This window comes from Poecile atricapillus, chromosome 3 (assembly GCF_030490865.1).
Source record: "Poecile atricapillus isolate bPoeAtr1 chromosome 3, bPoeAtr1.hap1, whole genome shotgun sequence".
Lineage (NCBI taxonomy): Eukaryota > Metazoa > Chordata > Aves > Passeriformes > Paridae > Poecile > Poecile atricapillus.
Window position 1 is genome coordinate 105,080,869 of NC_081251.1, and position 20,740 is coordinate 105,101,608.

The window sequence follows — 20,740 nt, forward strand, 5'->3', positions numbered from 1 at the left end:
TTACAGAAGAGTTTCTGGGCCACTTTGCACACCCCCAAATGCTGAAGAGGCTGTTGCAAAGAACAAGTCTCAGCCACTTACAGAAAGTATCTTTATGGCATCTGGTTCAGGTGGTACACCTGGCCTCCTCTGCATGCTGCAGGTCTGACTTCAGCAACCTGGTGCAGGCCAGGTCTCTTCATTCAGCGTGTTGTGACATAAATACATATCTCTCCTTATGCTGTCAGCCGGTGGCAGAGTATTCCGGTGATGAGAACAGTGCTGGCACTTGGGACATAATTTATAGTATGCAAACAACTATTTTGGGTAATATTAAAATATGAAATAAACCACAAAATGGCTGACCATTGTGGCACTACCTTGCTTTTTGTTGCGTTTTTATGCCACGTGTTTTGTGTTTGGGTCACTATAACACAAACCTGCATCGGCAGTTCCAGAGGACAGCGCAAAGATTAATTTCTGGGAAATGTTTTTAAGTGTTATTTGCTGTATTGCAACTTCTTTATATCACACCTGACATTGAAAAAAATGATGTTACAATGAATGTACATTTTGAACAAGCTGCTAATCATGTAACCTGGGGTTTGCAAGCAATCCCCATTTTACATTCACTTGCATGTCTTCTAGTGTTCAAAAAGAAAATTGCTTTATGTTTGGAGGTTTTATTTTTTCATATGCAAAGTGGTTCAATGAGTTACCTCATCTAGTGCACTTGCCTCGTAAAAATCCCCAGGGTTTCTTCCAACAACTCCAACAAATTTTTCAGTTTAATTACAAGTGCAACTAATTATCTGGCAACATGAAACACAGTAATGGCAAATTTCCTCTGAACAAGTCAGATAAGGAGGATTTCCCTGGGACTCTTGCCCCTTCAGCTTGGTCCTTCCTCGAAAACCCCTACCAGATCAGGTTCTTACTCAGCACTGCTGACTTCTAGTTATTTTTATGACTTAGGAAGATGTTTAGCTTTCAAGATATTATTCTTCTTCTTCTTTCTTGCTGCTATTAAGTTGCCTTTACAGTTAGGGACTAGAGGAATTTTTGGATTATCATTTCCTTCCACTTCACTCACTATTTCCCGAGTCTCCAATGAGTGATAAAAATGAAGTGGTCCCCATGCCCGCTCAGACAGGGAGCTCTGTGTTGGCTCTCTCTGGAGACACTGGTGGGTACAGAGTTGGGAAGCTGAGTGGCAGGCATCCCACCTTTACAGAGCTGTTGCTTCCATCCAAGACGCTAGGAAAACTGGCACAAACCTAACACATGAAAGCACAAACAGGGAGGAGCAGAGCACTTATCCAGCACAGGACTTAATTGTCCTGTTCACCTTGGTAAAAAGAATGAAGAAAAAGGCTGTGGAGCATTGATGGTAAGATGCTGGATAGAAGAACATCTCTAACATTTATGGTGCTGATTCTTGGAACACGGAGATCCTGCAAGTAAGCATGGCAGCTCTAAGACCCCTGCTACTTTTACCTCATCTGATACTGGTTTGAAGAAGGAGCTGCTTCAGAAACTCAGATTCTAGGTTTTTTCCACACACTTGTCAATCCTGCCAGATCTCCCAGTCCCGATCAAGCTTAGTCTATGTTGGCAGAGGATAATGTCACTTCCAGGATATGCTAAGGTCCTGATAGTATCCAAATAAAAGCTGTTACAGGGAAGACTGGACTACAGCTCTTGCTGCCTGTGTGCCATCTGCATCTCTCAGGACTAAGGCCTCTTCCCATTCCCAGTGGAACAATTAACGTCGTGTTGAGAACTTGATTTCTGCTTCTCAGACTTTTCAGCTCCCATGAAGAATCTCAGGGACCAGCATATCCTTCCTTTGCATTACCTTGTGTCACCTGTTAGACTTCTGTTGCTGCTAAGCAGGAGAGTCCAAACCATATTCAACTAACTACTACTTGAGTAGGAAGTGAATATGGGTTTCTGTGATCTTTGCTACTGAGAGGAGACAAAAGCTGTAGGCAACCTGTTGTGCTTACTGGTTTGCTTGAGAAACTCCATCTGCTGGGACCTGAGTTTGCTTGAAGCAGTGGATCTCAATGCAGTCCCCTTCAAGCAGGTCTCCAGTATTAAGAGGTTCAGCAGAAGGGATTCCTCAAGCTGCCAGGAGTCCTCATGGACTGCTAGGGACAGAAGGTTTGCAGATACTGTGGAAGTTCGTCTCAGGGGGAAGGCAGCAGGGAGATGGAGGGAACGCAGCCTGCTGTAGCTTTAAAGGCAGTACTGTGTAGGGATCCGTGTGGAAGGACGTAGTTGACTAAAGGGATCCAAAGCTTGTTTTCCTCGAGTCTTTTTATTCTTCCTTATCTAATCCCTTTAGAGCCTAAGGTCAACCCCTTTTTGTACTGCAATAACACTGTAATATATGCTTGCACTAATTCTTCTGGTATACCAAGCATGCAAGACCAATTTAAAGCTTTTTTTTCAGAAGAAAAAGACTGTATTATTGTGTATATAGAAATACTGAGAGAGAATTTGAATTCTGTCTCCTGTATAAAAGCATGCATTGATTACCTGTATGTAGATCATGCTGTAAATGCTGCAGAGTACTGTAAAATCCTACACTTGAAACCACAATGAACTGGCAATGTCATCAAAAACAAATGAAACAGAAGCTGTGCAATGGATTTTGTGCCTTTTTTAAATCCATGTATGTTAATCTAGACAATCGGGAAAAAAAAAAAAAAAAGAAAAAACGAACAAACAAAAAAAAAGCTTGTATACTACCAAAACCTTATTAAAGAATCAAAGGCAGCATCTTGTTGATGGCTGGGGTTTTTATTTGCTTTCTTTTTTACTTCCTTTGCTCTGGGAAGTTGTCCCCTTCTCATCCTCAGGTAGGTGGGAGCACTGCGCAGAGTTGAAGGAGATCTGGTAGAATAGTGAGTTCCATTATTGGTTATATGTGTAATCACTAAAAACTTGCAGTTAAGACACATCTAGGAATAGAAACAAAGTTACATGACTGTTAGAGATGTGTTTTATGTACTTTGGGAAGGCCACACTGTGATTTCAATTCAAGCATGTGAGGGCTCTGGAACCTGTGGAAAGGGTGGTGGAAATTGCCCTCATGCAGAAGAATCACAAGATCCCAGCGCCTCAAAGGCAGAAAGCAGTTTGTGATGGCGTGGGAGGAAGAGCCTGCATAAGGCTGTGGTCTCAGAGGGTTGTGCAGTGTGTGAGTCCCCTTTTCTCCTGGGAATTCTATGGAGGGTCAGGCAGGATTCTTCAGAGTCTGCCTTTAGCAAGGTCCAAAGCTTATCTTCTCCATGCTTCAAAGTGTGTTTTAGTTTGCCCCGAGAGGCTGCCAGTATGCGGCAGATGTGTACGTCATGTGTAGATCTGTCAGGCTCTGCAAAAGGATCCAGCGATGCCATGGTTTAGAGCATGGTCTGAAACAGAACAGTGGATAGAAGAAGTGCATCATTTCCTGAATTTATGTGAGATAAATATTGTGAGGGTTTTTTTCCTGTACCTGGTTGATTTTCACTTACAAGAGATGGGGGAGAAAAAAATTCCAAATTCTAAAGTAAAAAGGAAAATTTATTAGGCTTATACAGGAAACTGTTCCCTTTCCCCCACATCAATGCAGAGCTGCTTAGGAGAGAAGGCTTTTCTGGAGGACACTGAGCCCACTCTGTACCATGTGTTTCATTAGGGGTATAGAAATTTTGACAGAAAGTAAACCCACTTGTCCTCGGGTCCAGAAGGTCCTCAGAGATCAGGGGGCTGGGTGTGGCTGGGCTCAATTGCTAATTTTTCCCAATTCAGCACTGTAAGTCTAGCTGAGTTCAAGAAGAACTTTCACAGGCACAGATTCACAGAAAATCATTCATAGAAAATGTGGTCTTGACACTATGGGTCTGATTGTGTTCCATAAGAACTTGATCACAAATTCACATATCACAGATTTACAAATAATGTAATTTATCAATACTATAGATCTGACCAAGTTAAGTAAGAACTTCCATGATTCAGATTCATGGATGGTGCTTTTTCTTTGCCGCAATGACCCCCTTCTTTTATGCAATAATTTTTGGTGCTTTCGTAAGGGGTGAAACAATCACAAATCACATCATAGATGGGATTTTGGTGACTGTTGTAATATATGTAAGGCATGCCCTTTTCTCTTCATTTGCATTCTAAGGTGTGTGAAAGTTAATATACAAGTAAGTCTTAATGAAGGTCTTGGTTACTTTTGGTCAGAATTTAAAGTTGATACAAAATGTGAAATAATCACTTTAGTCCTCCTCCACCCACTAAAGCAGCAGTCAGTGGTGCTCCAGAGAGTCTTTGCACACATCCTAATCTTCTTAATGTGCCAGAGTTATAACACATCTTGTTTTGGAAGGGGAGTCTGATGGCTGCTAGTGAAACAATATTGGGCTGTGAGGCCTCCACTTCACCCCAGACAACATCCAGTGGTTTGACCTTGCTCGAGCCATGTGCAGGGTGAGTGAGGGGCCCAGCATTATCAATTTGTCACCGACAGAAACCAGCACCTAGCACTCATCACATTATTCACCCTGTGGCCACAGCCACACAGACAACAGCCATAACATTGTTGCACACTGAGGGACATCATGGACTGCGTATTTCTTTTTCTTGACCACAGGGGACATCATAAGGTTAATTTAGCTTCATATAATTGATTTTTGGGGTATCTCTCTAGGGTGATTCCTTTTCCTCCTCTTCCACATCTTTCATTTCCATCCATACAGATCTTATGCATATCTGACAGAGGATTACCTGGGTTATCATTGATAATAATCCACAAAATGTAATAATTACAACAAAAACTTGTAACAAAGATTGTGATAAGCTCTGTAGCCAGCTAATAAGTGAAAAACCTAACTCATGCAGGAGCTTGTTTAATGTCCATTTTCCATACTACATCAGAGATCTCTGTTTGCTCTTACTGTATACTTCATATGATCTAGTTGTTCACAAAGATCCTTAGTTACATTTGGTATGTGAATGGAGGTATCAGATGGACTCACATATCCACAATCTCCATTTTCAGGCCATAATAAAAGTCTAATTTTAGCCTGTTTTGTAAGGCCATTTTTGATGTTGCCTGCAATTGTACCTTGACTCCCTCCTGTGCCACACAAGTTGCATTAGTCAATGCCTTGATTTGTCCAGTAAGGTTATATAACATCATTTGATTTTGGAATGCTGTCAGGTGGGGTGTGAAAATAGATTCCAGAGCCCACCCCACCACAGGTCCACTTGTCACAAATATCTTGTTGGTAAAGACAAGCTGGCAGAGAAGCCCCCTTCTGCTGACCACATGGCCAAGAGAGGGGACAAAGAAAAGCAAAAACACAACACAGCAACCGAGCCTTCACAATTACAGAGCTCCCTCTTACCCTGAAAAGAGACTAACAGGGAACAGGGACAAAACCAAAAAACATGAAAGTACCATCTCTTACTGTCCGAAACCAAAAGTCAGTGCTGACAGGTTGTCCGCTCTGCACCACCCAACAGGGGCTCTCCTGGCAGTGGCAGTTCCATCAGCAGTGGTGGCTGGAACTGGGGCAGCAACTCAGACTTGTGGAGAGAGAATGGGTCTGACTTTCTGGGTTATCCTGGGCAGCAGCAGTGAAAAGGTCCAAGGAAAACATCCTCCCCAGCTCCAGAAAAAGGCATTGCTTCTAGGAAGAGCTAGCAAAGTAGTGTTAGGAAATTCTCTAAAGCCCAGAGGGAAAACAAAAGAGGGCTTCTGCCTTGTGTTGGCTCTGAGAACCTGCCCCAGAGAGCTCTCTTGGCAGTCCTGGAAGAAACAAGAAAGAGAGCACAGTGTGCCTGTCCCTGTCTTTTAAAGGGACAGTGATAATCTTGGGGAGGTTGGCATAGGAAGGATATGGAATACAAGACACATTTTTTGGATTACCCAGGACAGACATATTGCCGTTGGTCTTTTGACTCTCTTTCAATTCATACACACACACACACCACTGTTGTAAGAGGCTGCTTCCTCCAAAGGTGACAAAGTGCCAATAATCCCAATGCATGTTGGCATCACCGTCCCTCAGCAGACCATGTTCTGTCACTGCTGAGCCACTTGGTGTGCCCCAGGAGGGTCTGCTTAGCTCTGGACAAATCATGTCAGGCCTGGTGTCATTGTTAGTCAAAAAACACCAGACACCACATTGTGGCACTCCCCACACCCTTGGAATATGCATTCCATATGGTATATTAGTACACATATCCTGGGGATGATGATAAATCATATCAATCATTTCCCTATTAGTCAAAAATAATAATGGTGGCTCAGGGATGTTGCAGTTCCATGTGATTGTATTGTTCTTGTGCCACTTCAAAATATATTTTTCTTAGTTCCTGAAGTCAGATTTGTGTGGTTTTTTTCACATGATCTCCCAAGTTTTGGTGAAATCCATAAATAATATTTCCCAAGAGCTGGTGAGCTGGGAGACTGAGGGAGATGAACACGCAGTGCTTTGAGTAATAGTGTGTGTCCACCCAAAAGCTTGAATTAACTGCAGCATAGGATTTGAAGCGAGACCTGAACGTCCATCTGGTAATATAATCCCTTGGAGCATTTGACAAGACCATTAACTTGGGGATATTATGGAATGTGAAATGTCCATCAGATTTCTTCCTCCTTGGACCAGTCTTGAACCATCATGGCTGTGAGATGTGAGCCATTGCCACTCTGAATTTCCTGTGGGAGAGGCAGTGTGCTGAACTGTTGTTTCATAATTCCACTGAGATGTCCCAGACAGACAGATCACTGGAGGTTCCTGAGCAGTGCCTGCCGTAGTTCAGTGTCACTGAACTGCATCTGGGAGCTGAGAAGTCTCCTCAGGATCATACTCTATCCTCTCTTTATCTGTTCTGCCTGTTTCACAGGCAGACCAATCTTCTTCAAGATCAGAAAACCTCATTTTGGTATCACTGAAAGAGTGGGAGCCCAACTCCAGTGGTGTCTCCACCCCTCCTGGCCCCTTTTGCCATAGATTACAATGAGACCCATGCCCACTGAATCCCCATTCTATGTGAATAAGGTCAGCTGGGTGTATGGGACAGAGTTGTTGGAACAATCTCAGTTCACTTATTAAGAATTCTAATACATTCATGTGCACTTACATCATGCCCATGATTTTCCTTTCCTCAGTAGTCCATTAAGAGATAAAGCAATAATGAAATGAAAACATGGTCAAGGAGAGGAATTATGCAAAGCATGTCCTTTATGTGTAGGGCAGTCATCCAAGTATGAGCAACTCTCTGGCAGTGCCACCATCTTGACAGTGTTTGGAGCTGCAGAAGTTGAAGTTGCATTGTTAGCAAAAAACTATTAACAATCCATGATGAAACACCACTGTTGGTTTGTTTATTGCCTACACTGATGAATTATAATGCAAGTGATGCCTCTTTTTTCCAAATCTGTCATCACACAGTCCTCATAAGTGCTACTGTTGGTAGGGGGCATTCCTTTACATTCATAAACTTGGAAGAAGACAGTGGTATTGATGTTTTTAATAGGTTCATAAGTTTTGCAGACCCTGACCTGTCCCACATTCTTTCAGATTTTATTTCTATCTCTGGCAACCCAGTTGCCTTCTGTTGCAAAACTCTGCAGAGTTCCATCTAGGAGTTTCTAGGTTTGAGCATAAAGTAGGTAATGTCCTAAAATGTTTGTTTGGGCAGCACTCACAAGCAAGTCAACCTTAGATAATAATCTAAGACAAGTTTCATTAAGAGACAGAGTGTTAAAGAGGTGAAATGTGCAGACTTCGTGGGGAGCACGTGCTCAGACACATGTAATGCCATAGGCATTCCTGGACTAGTGACCAACCAGTCAAGAATCAGTGGAATGGACATATGAGGCCAAACAGGCAGGAAAATGTGGCTGCCTTAGCTCATGGCATAGTTCCTGCTCACAGGAGAGTAAACCTGACATAGAGCTGCCAGGATCACCAGGAACTACAAACATATGACATGAGGAGAGGCTGAGAGATCTGGGTTTGTTCTGCCTTAAAAGCAGGATTGACTGTGGCATCCTATTTCTTCCTTGAACTGCCTGATGGAGGGAGATGCCATACTCTTCTCAGAGGTGCACAATGAAAGGATGAGATGTAATGGACCAAAGTTGCCCTAAAGGGAAGGTAGATACAGAAATTAGATCCTAACCCCCCCCACCTTTTTCATCACGAGGACAAGATCCCAAACAGGTTGTGAGATTTCCATCCCTGGAGTACTAAAAACTCAGCTGGATATGGCCCAGCACAGGCAGATTTGTTCCTGCTTTGAGGGGTGGTTGGAGCAAAGATCTTCAGAGATTCCTTACATCTTTTTCATTCTACAGTTTTAAGATACAGGCTAAGCCTCTCCACTTGTGATCTTCTGACATCTTCCCTCAGTTCCTCCCCATTCGTACAGCAGAGCAGAAAAGTTCTTCTCTGGCCTTTGAGGAATAGTCCTAGAGCAGCTGAGTGTTATGTAGTATAAAAGACTGTCAAGACAGGACCCAAGTTTCTCTAGTGAGGGGCTTAAACTGGGAACACCTTGTTCAGCAGAATTTCTTGTAGTTGGATATTTGTGTTCTTTGGACTTTCTCCATGGTGCATGTACAGTGGCAAAGCAGCAACTGTCTCGGGCTGCTTTACGGGAATGTGTTAAGCATTCCAAGTCTCCCAAAGGTAGGTAGAAGCAAAGCAGTCACTGTTGTGCTTAGGGTGCAATGTCCATACAGGGAAGTAGAACATACATAGAGAAATTGAAATGACAGACAGAAAGGCAGTCCATTTACTAAATGCTGCAAGGAATTTATAGAGGTGGAAGTACATGGGGGTTAGAAAGTTAACTACAGCATGACTTAATGGTAGCAGAGGGGCACCAGAGCACAAGAAATAAAGAAATAAATAACTACTGTTTTTCCTACAGCAACACCCTGCTGTCCAGCTCCATGTCATACATTATTGCTTAGTACAACCTCATCTCAGAAGAACTTTTGATGTCTTGCAAGGGAAAAGCTATTGAGGAAAGGGGGTTTTCTGGAGACAGGGCTGCTGGTGGGGCAGACTGCAGGGCGCAGAAACCATATCTCTGGCCTATATAGGATGTGTTCTGCAGGGCTAGATTCAGCTTACCTTGACCACAGAGCAGAGGAGATGACACAAGCCAAGGGCTGGGAAGAGATTTGAAGGTCTACACAGATGCATATTTCACTATACAAGGAAAAACAGCAATTGTCCATCTGCATCATCAAGCACAGCATTTAGAAAACGGTGTGAGGTAGAGCAGCAGAGGAACTGTTGTTGGGATTGTGGAACTCTTTCCAGTGGGAGGCTCAACACAAGGCAAGATGTTGGTCAGGTTCTTCCCACTGAAGAAGTGCATCTCTTTGTTTAGGATTCTAGGAATAGCACTGTGGTTGTATTTCTTGGGAAAAACAAACCCAGCCAACATGCATCATCCAATCCTAGGCTGCTGAATTAATTAATTTCCAAGAAATGCCTGAGGGAAGAAGCCATGTGGGTAATTTCCTTTGCAAAGGGTGGTAAGTGCCTCTTAGCCATCCAAGTTCCACGTCTGCCATCCTGATACAAAAGGTAGAGTGGGTCACTGAAAGCCCAAACCAGGCTAATACAGGGCCATCTTCAGGGCCAGGATTCAGCTTTAATGGAAGAAGAGAAGCAACTTTGAATTCCAGAGGTACTGCCAAAACCAGCATGTATTTTAATTTATAAGATATAAAAAGAAATAGTAACTGGATAACAACTTACCACCACGCAGAACAGCTTGATGCTGCCCACCAACCTATTTGAAATGTCTCTGTTGTACAGGAGCATAAAAATATTACATTTTTCAGGCTCACCACATGAAGATTTTCAGCACAATATTTAATTGTGCCATTGCACTGAAAAGCCACTGAGGGCTTTTTGTCCCCAGCAGAGAGAAAACAATCTATTCCCATGGCCAGGTGAATGTGTTAGCTGTTAGCAGCTCTGGAGCTCACATGGTTAAGTGGGTGCATGTTTAGTTGTGTAGCCTAAATATCCTCTGGCGCTGTTGAATGCCACTGGAAAACGCAGATGTTTGGAGCACTGCTGTTCATGATTAGGACTTTTCAAGGGTAACATGTGATGCATTATTGACCGGTTGATTTTATGGAGAGGTTACAGTTTGCAAGCCCTAACAGAAGTGTGCTGTAAATGATTTGGTTTTAAATCCGTTCTGCAGAGTGGTGCTGATGTGATTTTCATTTGCAACTGATTGTTAATTAGGCCATGCTTGACAGGCATTTCCTATTTATATTGGTCTTGTTTGGCCAAGTGTGTGCAAGCTCCTGTTTTCCTGTAGGATCATTTGCAATCATTTCACAGTCTGCTACTGCCACAGGCTGCTGCTGGAGAAACAGTGCCCCCACCACATGTCCTGTCTGCCCTTCACTTCTCCGGGTTGGACACCCCAGGCTCTGATAATGACATCTTATGTGCTAGCTTTCATGACTTGCTGATGATTTTAGTGGAAGCAGAAGCCTCTAAGAGACAGAATGAGGGGTTGCTACAGGGATATGGGAGCAGAAGGGGGGATGGAAGGTGCACCAGGAGAACACATTAGCACCAGAAGTGTTACTGCCCCAGGGACAATGGTGGATGGTAATGGAAAGTGATTGGGAAATGTATGTATCTCAGTAGTGCTCCTTGAGTTCACTGTGGCCTGGGCATAAAAGAGAGTTGCTAAGTGGTTCCAGTAAGGAAGAAGTGATTATGTAAATATATAAATACTGAAATAAAAATGTAAATGCTGAAGAAGATTGAGAAATATGAAAAATCTTGAGGAGTTGCCTGAAAATGGCTCTATTAGGTCCAGGTTAAAGACTGCCAACAAAGGAACTTCTTTGGAACATTTTTTTTTCCTTCATTGATAAGTATCTGTGAATCTCTCCTTTCTAAGGTTTGTATGAATCAAACAATAGAGTGATGACTGCTCAGGCATGCATTTTGGAAGCATGATGGATTAGATGCTATCCATGGAATCTTCCTGCTGCTGTTGGTCCTGATGTCTTCTGTGTCAAATGTCGGAATGCTAACTCACCCTCTCTTTTGTCACATTTGTCTTCCTGCAGGCATACATGCTGAAGTCATTTGAAATGAATGGCCTGCCCAAGGCGGTCCCTTTAAGTTTGCCTTACCAGGACTTCAGAAAAGATATGTGCAACTACTGGGAAAAGCCTAAGTTATCCCAGCGAATAAAGAAGGTTGATTTCTCAAACATTGTCTTGACCGCTCCTTGCAAACCTCTGGAACCTTATCTGGAAATTAATGGAAAAGAGGAGGAGGAGGAGGAAGAAGAGGAGGAAGACTATGAGGAGGAGGAAGATGAACAGGATGAGGGAGAGGAAGAGGAGGAGGGCAATGAGATTGACATGCACAGTGATTCCAGCAGCGACCTAAGTCAGAAGAGCACAGAGCGCAGCCAGGAGTGCGCACCATCCACACTCCTGGCTGATGACCAGAAGGGGTCCAAGGGTCGAGCATCCACTGCTGATGGGGACCTGGAGCTGGAGGAAGGCTCAAAAACATTAGTGCTGTTTTCACCAGGTGATCTGAAAAAGTCTCCAGTGGCTGCAGACTTACCTCCAGAGGTTGATCTGGGCACTCTTGCTGCACTGACACCGCAGAGCGAGCGGCCGCAGCCCATGGGGAGCCAGCTGGACGTGTCTGAGCCAGGGACCCTGTCCTCAGTCCTTAAATCTGAACCAAAGCCTCCCGTGGCAGTGGCTACAGCTTCCTCCCCGTTTACCAAAGTCGAGCGCACATTTGTTCACATTGCTGAGAAGACACACCTGAATGTGATGTCTTCCAGCGGGCAGCTGATGCGGCATGAGGAGTACTGCCCCCCAGGGCAGTTCGAGGAGGTCATCATTGAGGAGGAGCTGGAGGACAACCTGGTGCTGGTGGAGAATGGAAGCATTCATTCCGGGCTGGAAGGGGCAGAGACGGAGAGCTGCGCGCTTTCGGCCAATCATGTCGAGACCACTTCAGAGACTGTGGGGGAGCAGCCAGCCCTTCCCAACGGCATGCCAAAGCTTCCCGAGGACAAGCCAGAGCTCTCCGGAAAAGTGGTGCTGTCACTGGATTTGGAAGAGCCTGACAAGGTGGCTACAAAGGAGCCTGGCCTCGAGAAGGCGGCATCAGCGACAGAAAACCTGAAGCGAGCAGAGACCCTCCTTGAGACACCACAGCAGGTCCCCAGGAGGCCGCTGGGCTCCAGGTATAGAAGTCGGATACCCATTTTGTTCTCTGAGGAGGACACTGGCTCAGACCTTTCAACTTCACTCTCAGCCAAAGAAAGGCTTTATAAGAGGGCAAAGCAACCTGACCTGGCTCGCCTGGTGATGGAGAAGAGACAGAGCCGCCTCCTCCGGCTGGCCTCAGGTGCCTCCTCCTCAGCATCCTCCAGTGACGAGCGGCGGCGAGCCTCCGAAACCCTGTCAGCCACGGGTTCTGAGGAGGACACCCATGACTCTGATGACTCCATCCCACAGAAGGGAGAGAAGAAGGCTGCACTGCTGGGAAGAGACGAGAGAGCCGTAAGCACAAGGAGCAGAATTCCTCGTCCCATCGTGCCAGTGAAAACGCCGCTGGAGGTGGCGAGGTCAGAGAGCTCCGTAGCCACTGCAATGGCAGGGCTGTGCAGCTCCCCACAGGATGCAGCTGCTGCCTGCAGGTAAGACCAAAATGGTGAGAAATGCAAAGAGCTAGGCTTGTTGAGGAGACAGCCAGGGTTTTGCTCACCTCCCATGACTTCTTCCTTTACTCTGCTTGAGTGCATAGTCCATCCTTGTTTCCTACGGTCATTTCAGCCTGCAGGTGTGTGAAATACCTCTCTGTCTTCTTTTTTTGAAGCCTCTCTTGCTTGCCCTTGCTTTGAGACCTTTCCTTTTACAAGCCCTTTCACTTGGTCTGATAATGGCAGATGCCCCCAGTGTTGAGCTCTCAGCTTTGAAGCAAAGCCATGACTCTGCAGGGAGACCTGGCCTCCTGGCCTGACTATTGCAATTAGAGCAAGGGCAGTGAGGCTGCCAGCTGGGATTGCTTCAGTTGGTTTATCTTCCATCACAGTTACCATCAGAGGCCAACTGGTGCAATCCAACTCATGCCCACATTCCCAAATTGTATCTCCTGCCTTGGAAGAGGTTGTTGCGTCCATTCTGCATGTTAAGAAGAGTCCCAGATACCATGCCTGCATGTTGACTGACAGAGTGCTGGAGGATCAAGGCAAACGCTTAACAACACTTAAAACAGTGCAGTTAACTGCACTGAGTTACAGGATGGTGTTCAAACTAGTGCCCCATCTGGTTCACAGCGTAGGTTCTGCCATCCTAGTGCTGGACACTCCTTGTAATTGCCTGGCAACATTCATGCCAATCCTGCCAGGAGCCCGAGAGTCCCTTGCAAAATTCCCCTTCATCCTCCCTCTCTTCTTCCTCTGCAGGCTTCAGACACAGAGACCAGCTGGAAGTGTCCCATACGAGGGCCGAACAACACAGGTACAAAGTCGGCTTCCTTCGTCACCGAGTTCCACTTCTCTTCCTCCACGGAGCAGCTCGCAGAGGTCCAGTGGTGCATCCCCTCGGAGCCCTGTCCTTCCTTCCAGGAACCCCAGCACTTCCCCCAGAAGCCAGCTGCTGCCTCGGAGGGAAAGTCCTTCCCCCTGCCGACAGCATAAACCAGGGACTGCTCCTCAGCGAGTTCCTCCTTCCCCTCGACCTCAGCCCTCAGCTCAGGCCCCGGGGCCTACAGGAGATTCCCTGCCATCTCCTGGCGTGGCCAAAAAACGACAAAGAGGAAAAACCCAGACTCAAAGTCCAGCAACCAAAGGAAAGCAGGTGTCCCTGGAAAATAAGGCAGCTGCCAGATAATGACCTTCTTCTGCGAGCCCAGCAGACTGGGTAACTTCTGCGTATAGTATACACTTGAGATGCTGCAGCACAGCCTTCCATGCTGGACCCACGAGTGTATAGCAGTAGCTGTACTTGAATGCTTCACTCACTCTCACCCCACACCGCAATCAGCTCCCACGGGCCTGGCAGCCTCTGAGCCACGGAGCCTTTTCAAGGGAGACACCCAGCCCGCAGCTCACGCTTGCTAACGCACAGCACCAAACCGTGACCCAGGCAGCCTGCCCAGTGCCTGACCTGCCTCCCTCCCCAGGGATTCCCGTCTCTGTTAGCAATACCAGTCCTCGACACCGACTCCAGCTGTGGAAAGAGGAGCAGAGGTGACAAGATCAAGGCCTGCTAAAGAGGAGGGCTCCTGTCCTTCAGGCAGCTGCTTCCTTTCTCCTTGCTGGGAAAACACCAGCCTTGGTCGCCACCATCTCCCTGAGTGTTGGCTCACCTCCCACCACCTGTGTTAGCAAGGGATTGCCACTAGCTTATTAAAGAGGGATGGATACATCCTTGTGTGCTGAGATAAGAGAAGGGGTAGGGAGGAGAGGGCTCTTCTTTCCAGAGATGCCTCTAAAGGTGGGAATTAGGAGACAGGCAGGTCTTGCTGGATACTCCTACCTGCTCCGGTATGTCCCACAGAGGAGGTTGTCTAGCACTGCTGCTCAGCCACTGCTGCTGTTTCAGCAGATGTTTGTGTGGTGAGTATTTAGGTGGAAGTAGGGATGTGTTGGCAGCTTGCTAGGAAATCAAGAGCTCTTGCTAATTAATGTAGAAGGGAGCACAGTGCAGCCACTTCTGTCACAAATACCAAACTGTGATCTGTGGACACCACATCCCCCGGCAAGGGTGGTTCCTCTCAGCCTGAGCGTGGTTGGTGCCACAGACCTGTAGTCCACCAAACACAGCTCCATCGTGAAGATGTGAATAGTCACTTGATGCCTTTAGCCTGGGTGCCCCTTGCACCTGAATTCCTTGTGTTTTATTGTCACGCTCTTGGTGTTTGTGAATTTTGGCACTGTGGATGAAAGTTCCCTACACGGCAGGGTGGGAAATTATTATCCTGTAGTATACCCAAAACCTGCTGCTTTGCAATGAGAGGTTTGCTGGCATGCCGTGGCCATGTGCATTTCTATCTGAGGGGACAGTGGGTTGAGTGGCAGAGGTGTTCACCTTGGTGTTCCTTGGTGTTCACCTCTGCCACGTGTTCATCCACGTTGAGGATGAACAATGTGAACATAAAAGCAAGGGCTGTGCTCTTGAAGTAATATTATCTGAGCAGAAGCTTAACACTCATCTAGAACTAAATCAACCAACTGTTTAGCCCCCAGACTAATTAGGAAGGCTTGAAAATGGAAGCAAGGAGAACTGATACCTGTCTGATCTTGAAGAAATCTTGCAGTAGACAAAATTTTCCCCACGCCTTGCAGGAGAAAACACTCCAGACCCAAATACTTTCTGTACCATTGCCATGCCTAAAAGAGGCTTTGCATGAGGTAGAACAAAAATACAACTGCTCTGTACACCCATTCCTGCAATTGCAACTACCTTCAAATATTTGCTATTTGCAGACAACAAAGCTTACAGAGGAATCTGAACAGTAATAACTTTGATTCATTTGAACATGAATGCAAACAGTCACACTGATGGCCATCGAGTTCAAGGAATCCTGAAGCTGCTCATATCTACAGGAGTCCTGGAAAGGAGTATAAGAGCTGTGACAGGGTGGCTGGGAGAAAAAGGTACTCCTTGCACCTGAACAGGGAAATGTGTAGAAACAGGAGACAGAAATTACCTCCTCATATGACAGACTCAGTGTTGTCAACACTAAGAATTTATTTCACCTAGCTCAGTGTTTTCCATTGATGTGGTTCACCCTGACCAAGTAAGCAACACAGCTTAGACTGAAAATACGCCCTCATCTTTGCAGAGCAGCACTGGGAACTCAGGGGGAACTCAGGGGGAACTCAGGCTGTGGTCTGATGGACTGAGCTGATGTTGCCATCAAAAGCAGCATCCCTCCAAGTTCCAGCTACTTCATTGCACAGTCCCACCACATTTACACTGCAGCAGCTGTTTGATAAAGTGGCTGGAAATGCTGATCCAATATGACATAAACTGCTCTGATTCATCAGTTTGATTTTCATCTGGTTCATTTCACCACTGGTTCACCATTTGGTCACACAATAGAAGAAGGACACACAGAGACTGTGACCACTTCTTCTGGTGGCACTATAACTTTCTCTGAGTTTGAAGTGTGGGTCAGACTAGAACCTAAGTATGTGCTGCAGGTTTAGAAACTAGAAAACAGAATAAACTCAAAGACAGATTCTTTCCAGAAATAGAAATCATAATGAGACTCCTAATAATTTATTGGAGGTCTATTCATTATAGAGTGCTCAGATGGTAAGACTTGGTTGTGAAGCCTTTACCAGATGGCCCATCCAGGTCTTAATGCACATGCCAAAAATTACATTGAAAGAGCTTTGAAAGAGGACTACAGGGCTATTAATAGGGTTAGCAAGCCTGCCTCATCATGGGAAGCAAATAAAGCACAATCAGTGTATTTGTTCAGGAAAAAGTTTAAAGGACAGTTTTCTGTAGCCCTATGTCAGAAAGGAAGCTCCAGGGCAGAGACAAGGCTGGGTTGGACAGGGCCCTGAGCATCCTGGTCTAGTGGAATGTGTCCTGTCCATGGCAATGGGCCTGAATGATCTTTAAGGTCCCTTCCAACCCAAACCATTCTATGGTTCTGTGGTTCTGTCGTCTTCCTCTGGCACGTGAAAGCAGGGAAGTCAAAGCAAACAAGAACAGCAGATAAAGTCAGGCAAGCTTTTAATTGTGAAGCAACCATCCAGTGAAGTCTTTCACAGGACTATGGGGACTTTTTCTTATTAAAAGGTTTCTGTGAAACTGAGCTCTCATCTAAGAGGTCTATCTACCATGACCCAACCACAAGAAGCAGTCAAGATTTTGGTGACACAAGGTACCATCTCTCTCTGTGGTGCAGTAGATTCCTGGTCCCACCAGGTTACATGCCAAAGCTGGTATATACTGGAGAGCCACCTGACAGGTCCCACAGGTTTCAGAAAGCAAGGGAAAGATGCAGCACAAAAAATAACAGCTCTTCACAGTGTTGTTTGACAGGGCTGGGCTGAGGGTGCAGCTGGGTCCATAGAGATGTGAGACCAGCATGAGTCATCTCTCCTCGTGGTTGTGCTACCAGACTCCCTGCTCCTGCACAGCCCTGCTTCCCAGCTGCCCCTGACATGGAGGGCAGCAGGAGAGTGCATCAACAGCATGGTGTGCCCCACGTCATGTCCTCCTGGATGGAGGTGCTCCTGTCCAGGGGAGCAGCACACACAGAATTTCATCTGGTCCTCTCCTGCTGCTGCCCTGCAGGAAAGTTGAAAGGGCACCTGCCATAGCTGGAGCAAACAGAGGAGAACATGTCTGGGGACAAGACGGGATGAGGCCTGTGAGGTTAGGGAGAAATTAGATGGTTGAGGAATGCCAGAGGTTCTAGTCTGGCATCATGGGATATGGTGGGCTGTCACATCCCAGAAAGGTAGGAGAGGCAAAACCCTGTTGTTCTCTGCTGTGAGTCTCGTGCAAGCTCTGGCAAGCCTTGAGGGTGCACAGGGCTGCTCCAGCACTGCTGGGGTTGTGTGACTGTGTCCTTGCAGGGGATTGTGCCCATGTGTGTTTTGAGGGAACTCCTGGGATAGGCCACCCCTGTTCCTTCATCTGTGCGTTCATCTGCATGGGTAGGGAGAGGCAGGTCTTGTTCATCTGTGTTGGGACTACAAGAGTCTTTGGGACTGCCTGGTGTCATGCTGAGTCCTTACTGCAGAGGCCAGCCAAGATGGCACCCTGGCTGGTGAAAAGGAGCCAGTGGCCACTGGCTGGCCAGGAGCTGCCAGCAAAGAAACGTGGATACAGGGGGGATGTGCCAAGTGGAGAATCTGAAAGGCAGTCCTCAGTGCTAAGCCAGTGTGGCAATGGATTATATGAGCAGAGGGAGAAAAAGGACAGATGGCACCAGTCAGACTGACACTGTGGAGAGGCTCAAACACACGGATGGATGGAGCTGCTTAACTGGTTTGTCTGGTTGGCAGCACAGGCACTTCTGTTTGCCTTGGTGCAAAAGGTGTTTCAGTAGCAAGTATCTCCAGGTCAGTTGTGCTTGGAATCAGTGAGAGGCAGGAGACTTTGCTTGCCCTTTTTAAAGTAAAGAATATTATAAAATATATATTATTATAACAATATAAGTAGTGACCATTATATATAGTGACTAAAGATTAAAAAGGATCCTGCTATCTTCAGAGAAGTCTCACCTGTGACTTCAGATGCGTGCAGGGCTGACTGCTGTGTGCAGTGAATGTGGATGGGAGAACAGGGTACCACTCTACCAAAGTGCATGTCAGCTGTGAGGCTCCACCTGCCTGAACACGAACCAGGGCTGAAACACACCAGCCTGGGTGGCTGATAGCTGTCCTGCTTGCCACAAGACCTGCAACAGCTGCTGGACTGACATGCAGTTGTGTGGGGCATGGATCTGAAGCATTGCTGTTCATGTGGCTGCCCCTGGCTAACACAGCACTGAGAGTTTGGTGGTGAAACATTTTGATCCAAAGCAGGTTGTGTTGGGGCAAGAAAATCTTTCACATTTCTCCTTTCCAACACAGAGGTGTTTTCTCACTGTAGATCCTATGTAAGAAGATGGTCACTTGATAGCCTGGGCAGCTCCAGTAGCAAATCAGTGGTCCCTCAGCACATGGCATGATCCCACCACTATTCCATGTGCACAGACACCAATGCCCACCTAAGGCTTTGCCCCACACATCAGTCACCTGCAGTTAAATTAATCCTGTGAACACAGTAAAAGTCCCATTGTGGATGTATTGAGTTTGGTATCAAATGAGTTTCTTCTGGCTGAACTGAAACATGCCAGTGCTCCAGCAGTGCTAGGCTGGTTTGACAAAGCCCATGGGGACCACCTAAGAGTTTGCAAGCACCTTTGGTTCCACCTGTTTGCCAGCTACTCCTGCACCTCCACATGAGGAAGAGAGCTTGGGCTGCTGTTCAGGCCCTTTCCTCACGTGGCACGTGCCTGTAACTGGGCTGCTGGGTGGGAGCCCTTTTGCTCTCTGTGTGTAGGCTCCCTCAGTCCTCTGCAGAACCCCCAGTGGCTGTGCTCTTCAGCAGCAGCAGCAGCAGGTGCTGCATTCCAAGGGGCTGGGACCATTCTGGCAGTGGCAGCAGAGCCAGCTGATGTTAAGACCTTCATGAGCATTGGGGTTGGTAGCTTTGCGAGGCCAGGGAATGGCTCTGCCTGCACGCTGAGGTGGGCTCAGCATCCCGTGAAATGACAGTGATTTATACACCATACTCCTGTCACTTCATTCCTAATGTAGCTCCTCCAGCAAATCTTGTCTTCAAAGTCACTGTAGGTTCCCTCCAGGTCAGTCCCTTTCTGCCTAGGGGGTTGAGGCCCTGCCCCATGCAGGCCAGTGTGCTGGTTCATAAGGAGGAACATTAATCCCTTTTATTTCTGGAGCTGCAGATGGCTGGAAAGCAGGTTTAAAGTAAACACTGATGCCCTCTGTGCTGAAAGAAGGAAGGGAGCTACCAAAGCAAATCCAGAGCTGGGTTCCTGGCAGGGACCAAGATAATAATTCCTCCTGCTCTTAGCTCCTGAACCAGAGGGGCCTCAGGGGTGAGAGGTCTGCTTTGGCGAAGATACTGAGGGACTGGTGTCAGCATGGTGCTCCTCAGTGGCTGCTCTGCCTCTGGCTTGGCCCATATTGCCCTGCCTGGAGTGCAGGGAGCTCTGGCACAGGTTCCCTGGAGGAGGCTGGGGCTGATGTTTCCTTGGGAATGCACGGCACAGGCTTGGGACCTTCCCTGCGGAGGGTGGGATGAGCTCTGCAGGACATGGGGGTACCCCTGTGTGAAACCAGTGTCGGTAGGACTGCTGTGCTATGGGACCTGCTGCTTCTTCTCCAGACAGGAATTGGAACTGGAAACACAGATAATTTTATATATCTCCTTTTAACACAATAGCATGTGACTCTACACTCAGACGTTGTACCTGGCGCACCGATATTTTCCTTCGCCTCTGGCACACTCTGGAGACAGGACTTCTGCTCCGTGGTACTGCCTGCCTGGAAATGTGACTGAATCCCAAGGCTAAATCTCTCTACATATCTTCTTTGCATTCTTTAGGAAAGCAGCTGGAGAATGTTTACACACTGCAAACAGAATGTAGGACTCCGACTGAGGAACCACAATCTGGTTCAACTGCATGGCAAATTTCTTGGCCATAAAATCTGGCATGCATCACAGAAGCCCTGTCTGTGTACAGACCCACCTGGCATTTGTCTTAATTTCAGATCACATCTTAAAAAAAAATAAACAATTATGCCATTTCTTGTTCATATCAGACACAGTTGTCATTAGATTTGTTATTAAAAGGGGATTCTGGATCATGCCATTAAAAGCCTGTCTACCTTTTCATTGGTGTCTTCTCCCATTTATTGGTGTTGCAAGACATGTTCCTTCACCATGAACCTTGTTTACAACCACACTGCAGGCAGCAGGCTCAGCCATCCCCTCCCGAAACAGCACTTGTCAGAGTGAAAAGCCTGCTTTTTTAACAACAACAAATTTTTTTAAAATTCTTTGCAAAGTCTAGATGCCATAGTTAAGATGCCACATTTGTAGACATGTTGGACCTGAACATAAATATATGGGAAGTGGTGCAAAAGCAAACCAGGAACTTGGCATGGTTTGACTTTTAATACT

The 20,740-nt window shown here is 46.5% G+C and overlaps 1 protein-coding gene across 1 annotated transcript in view; it reads left to right on the forward strand.

Moving 5' to 3' along the window:
• The window catches only part of TTBK1 (tau tubulin kinase 1), a 107,300-nt gene extending 86,866 nt beyond the window's left edge, over window positions 1–20,434 (forward strand). The window contains exons 14-15 of the mRNA XM_058835961.1: window positions 11,108–12,711; window positions 13,480–20,434. Coding sequence (XP_058691944.1) covers window positions 11,108–12,711; window positions 13,480–13,906 — 2,031 coding nt within the window. The 3' untranslated portion in view covers window positions 13,907–20,434. The remainder of the gene's footprint in view (window positions 1–11,107; window positions 12,712–13,479) is intronic.
• Window positions 20,435–20,740: the final 306 nt, after the last annotated feature.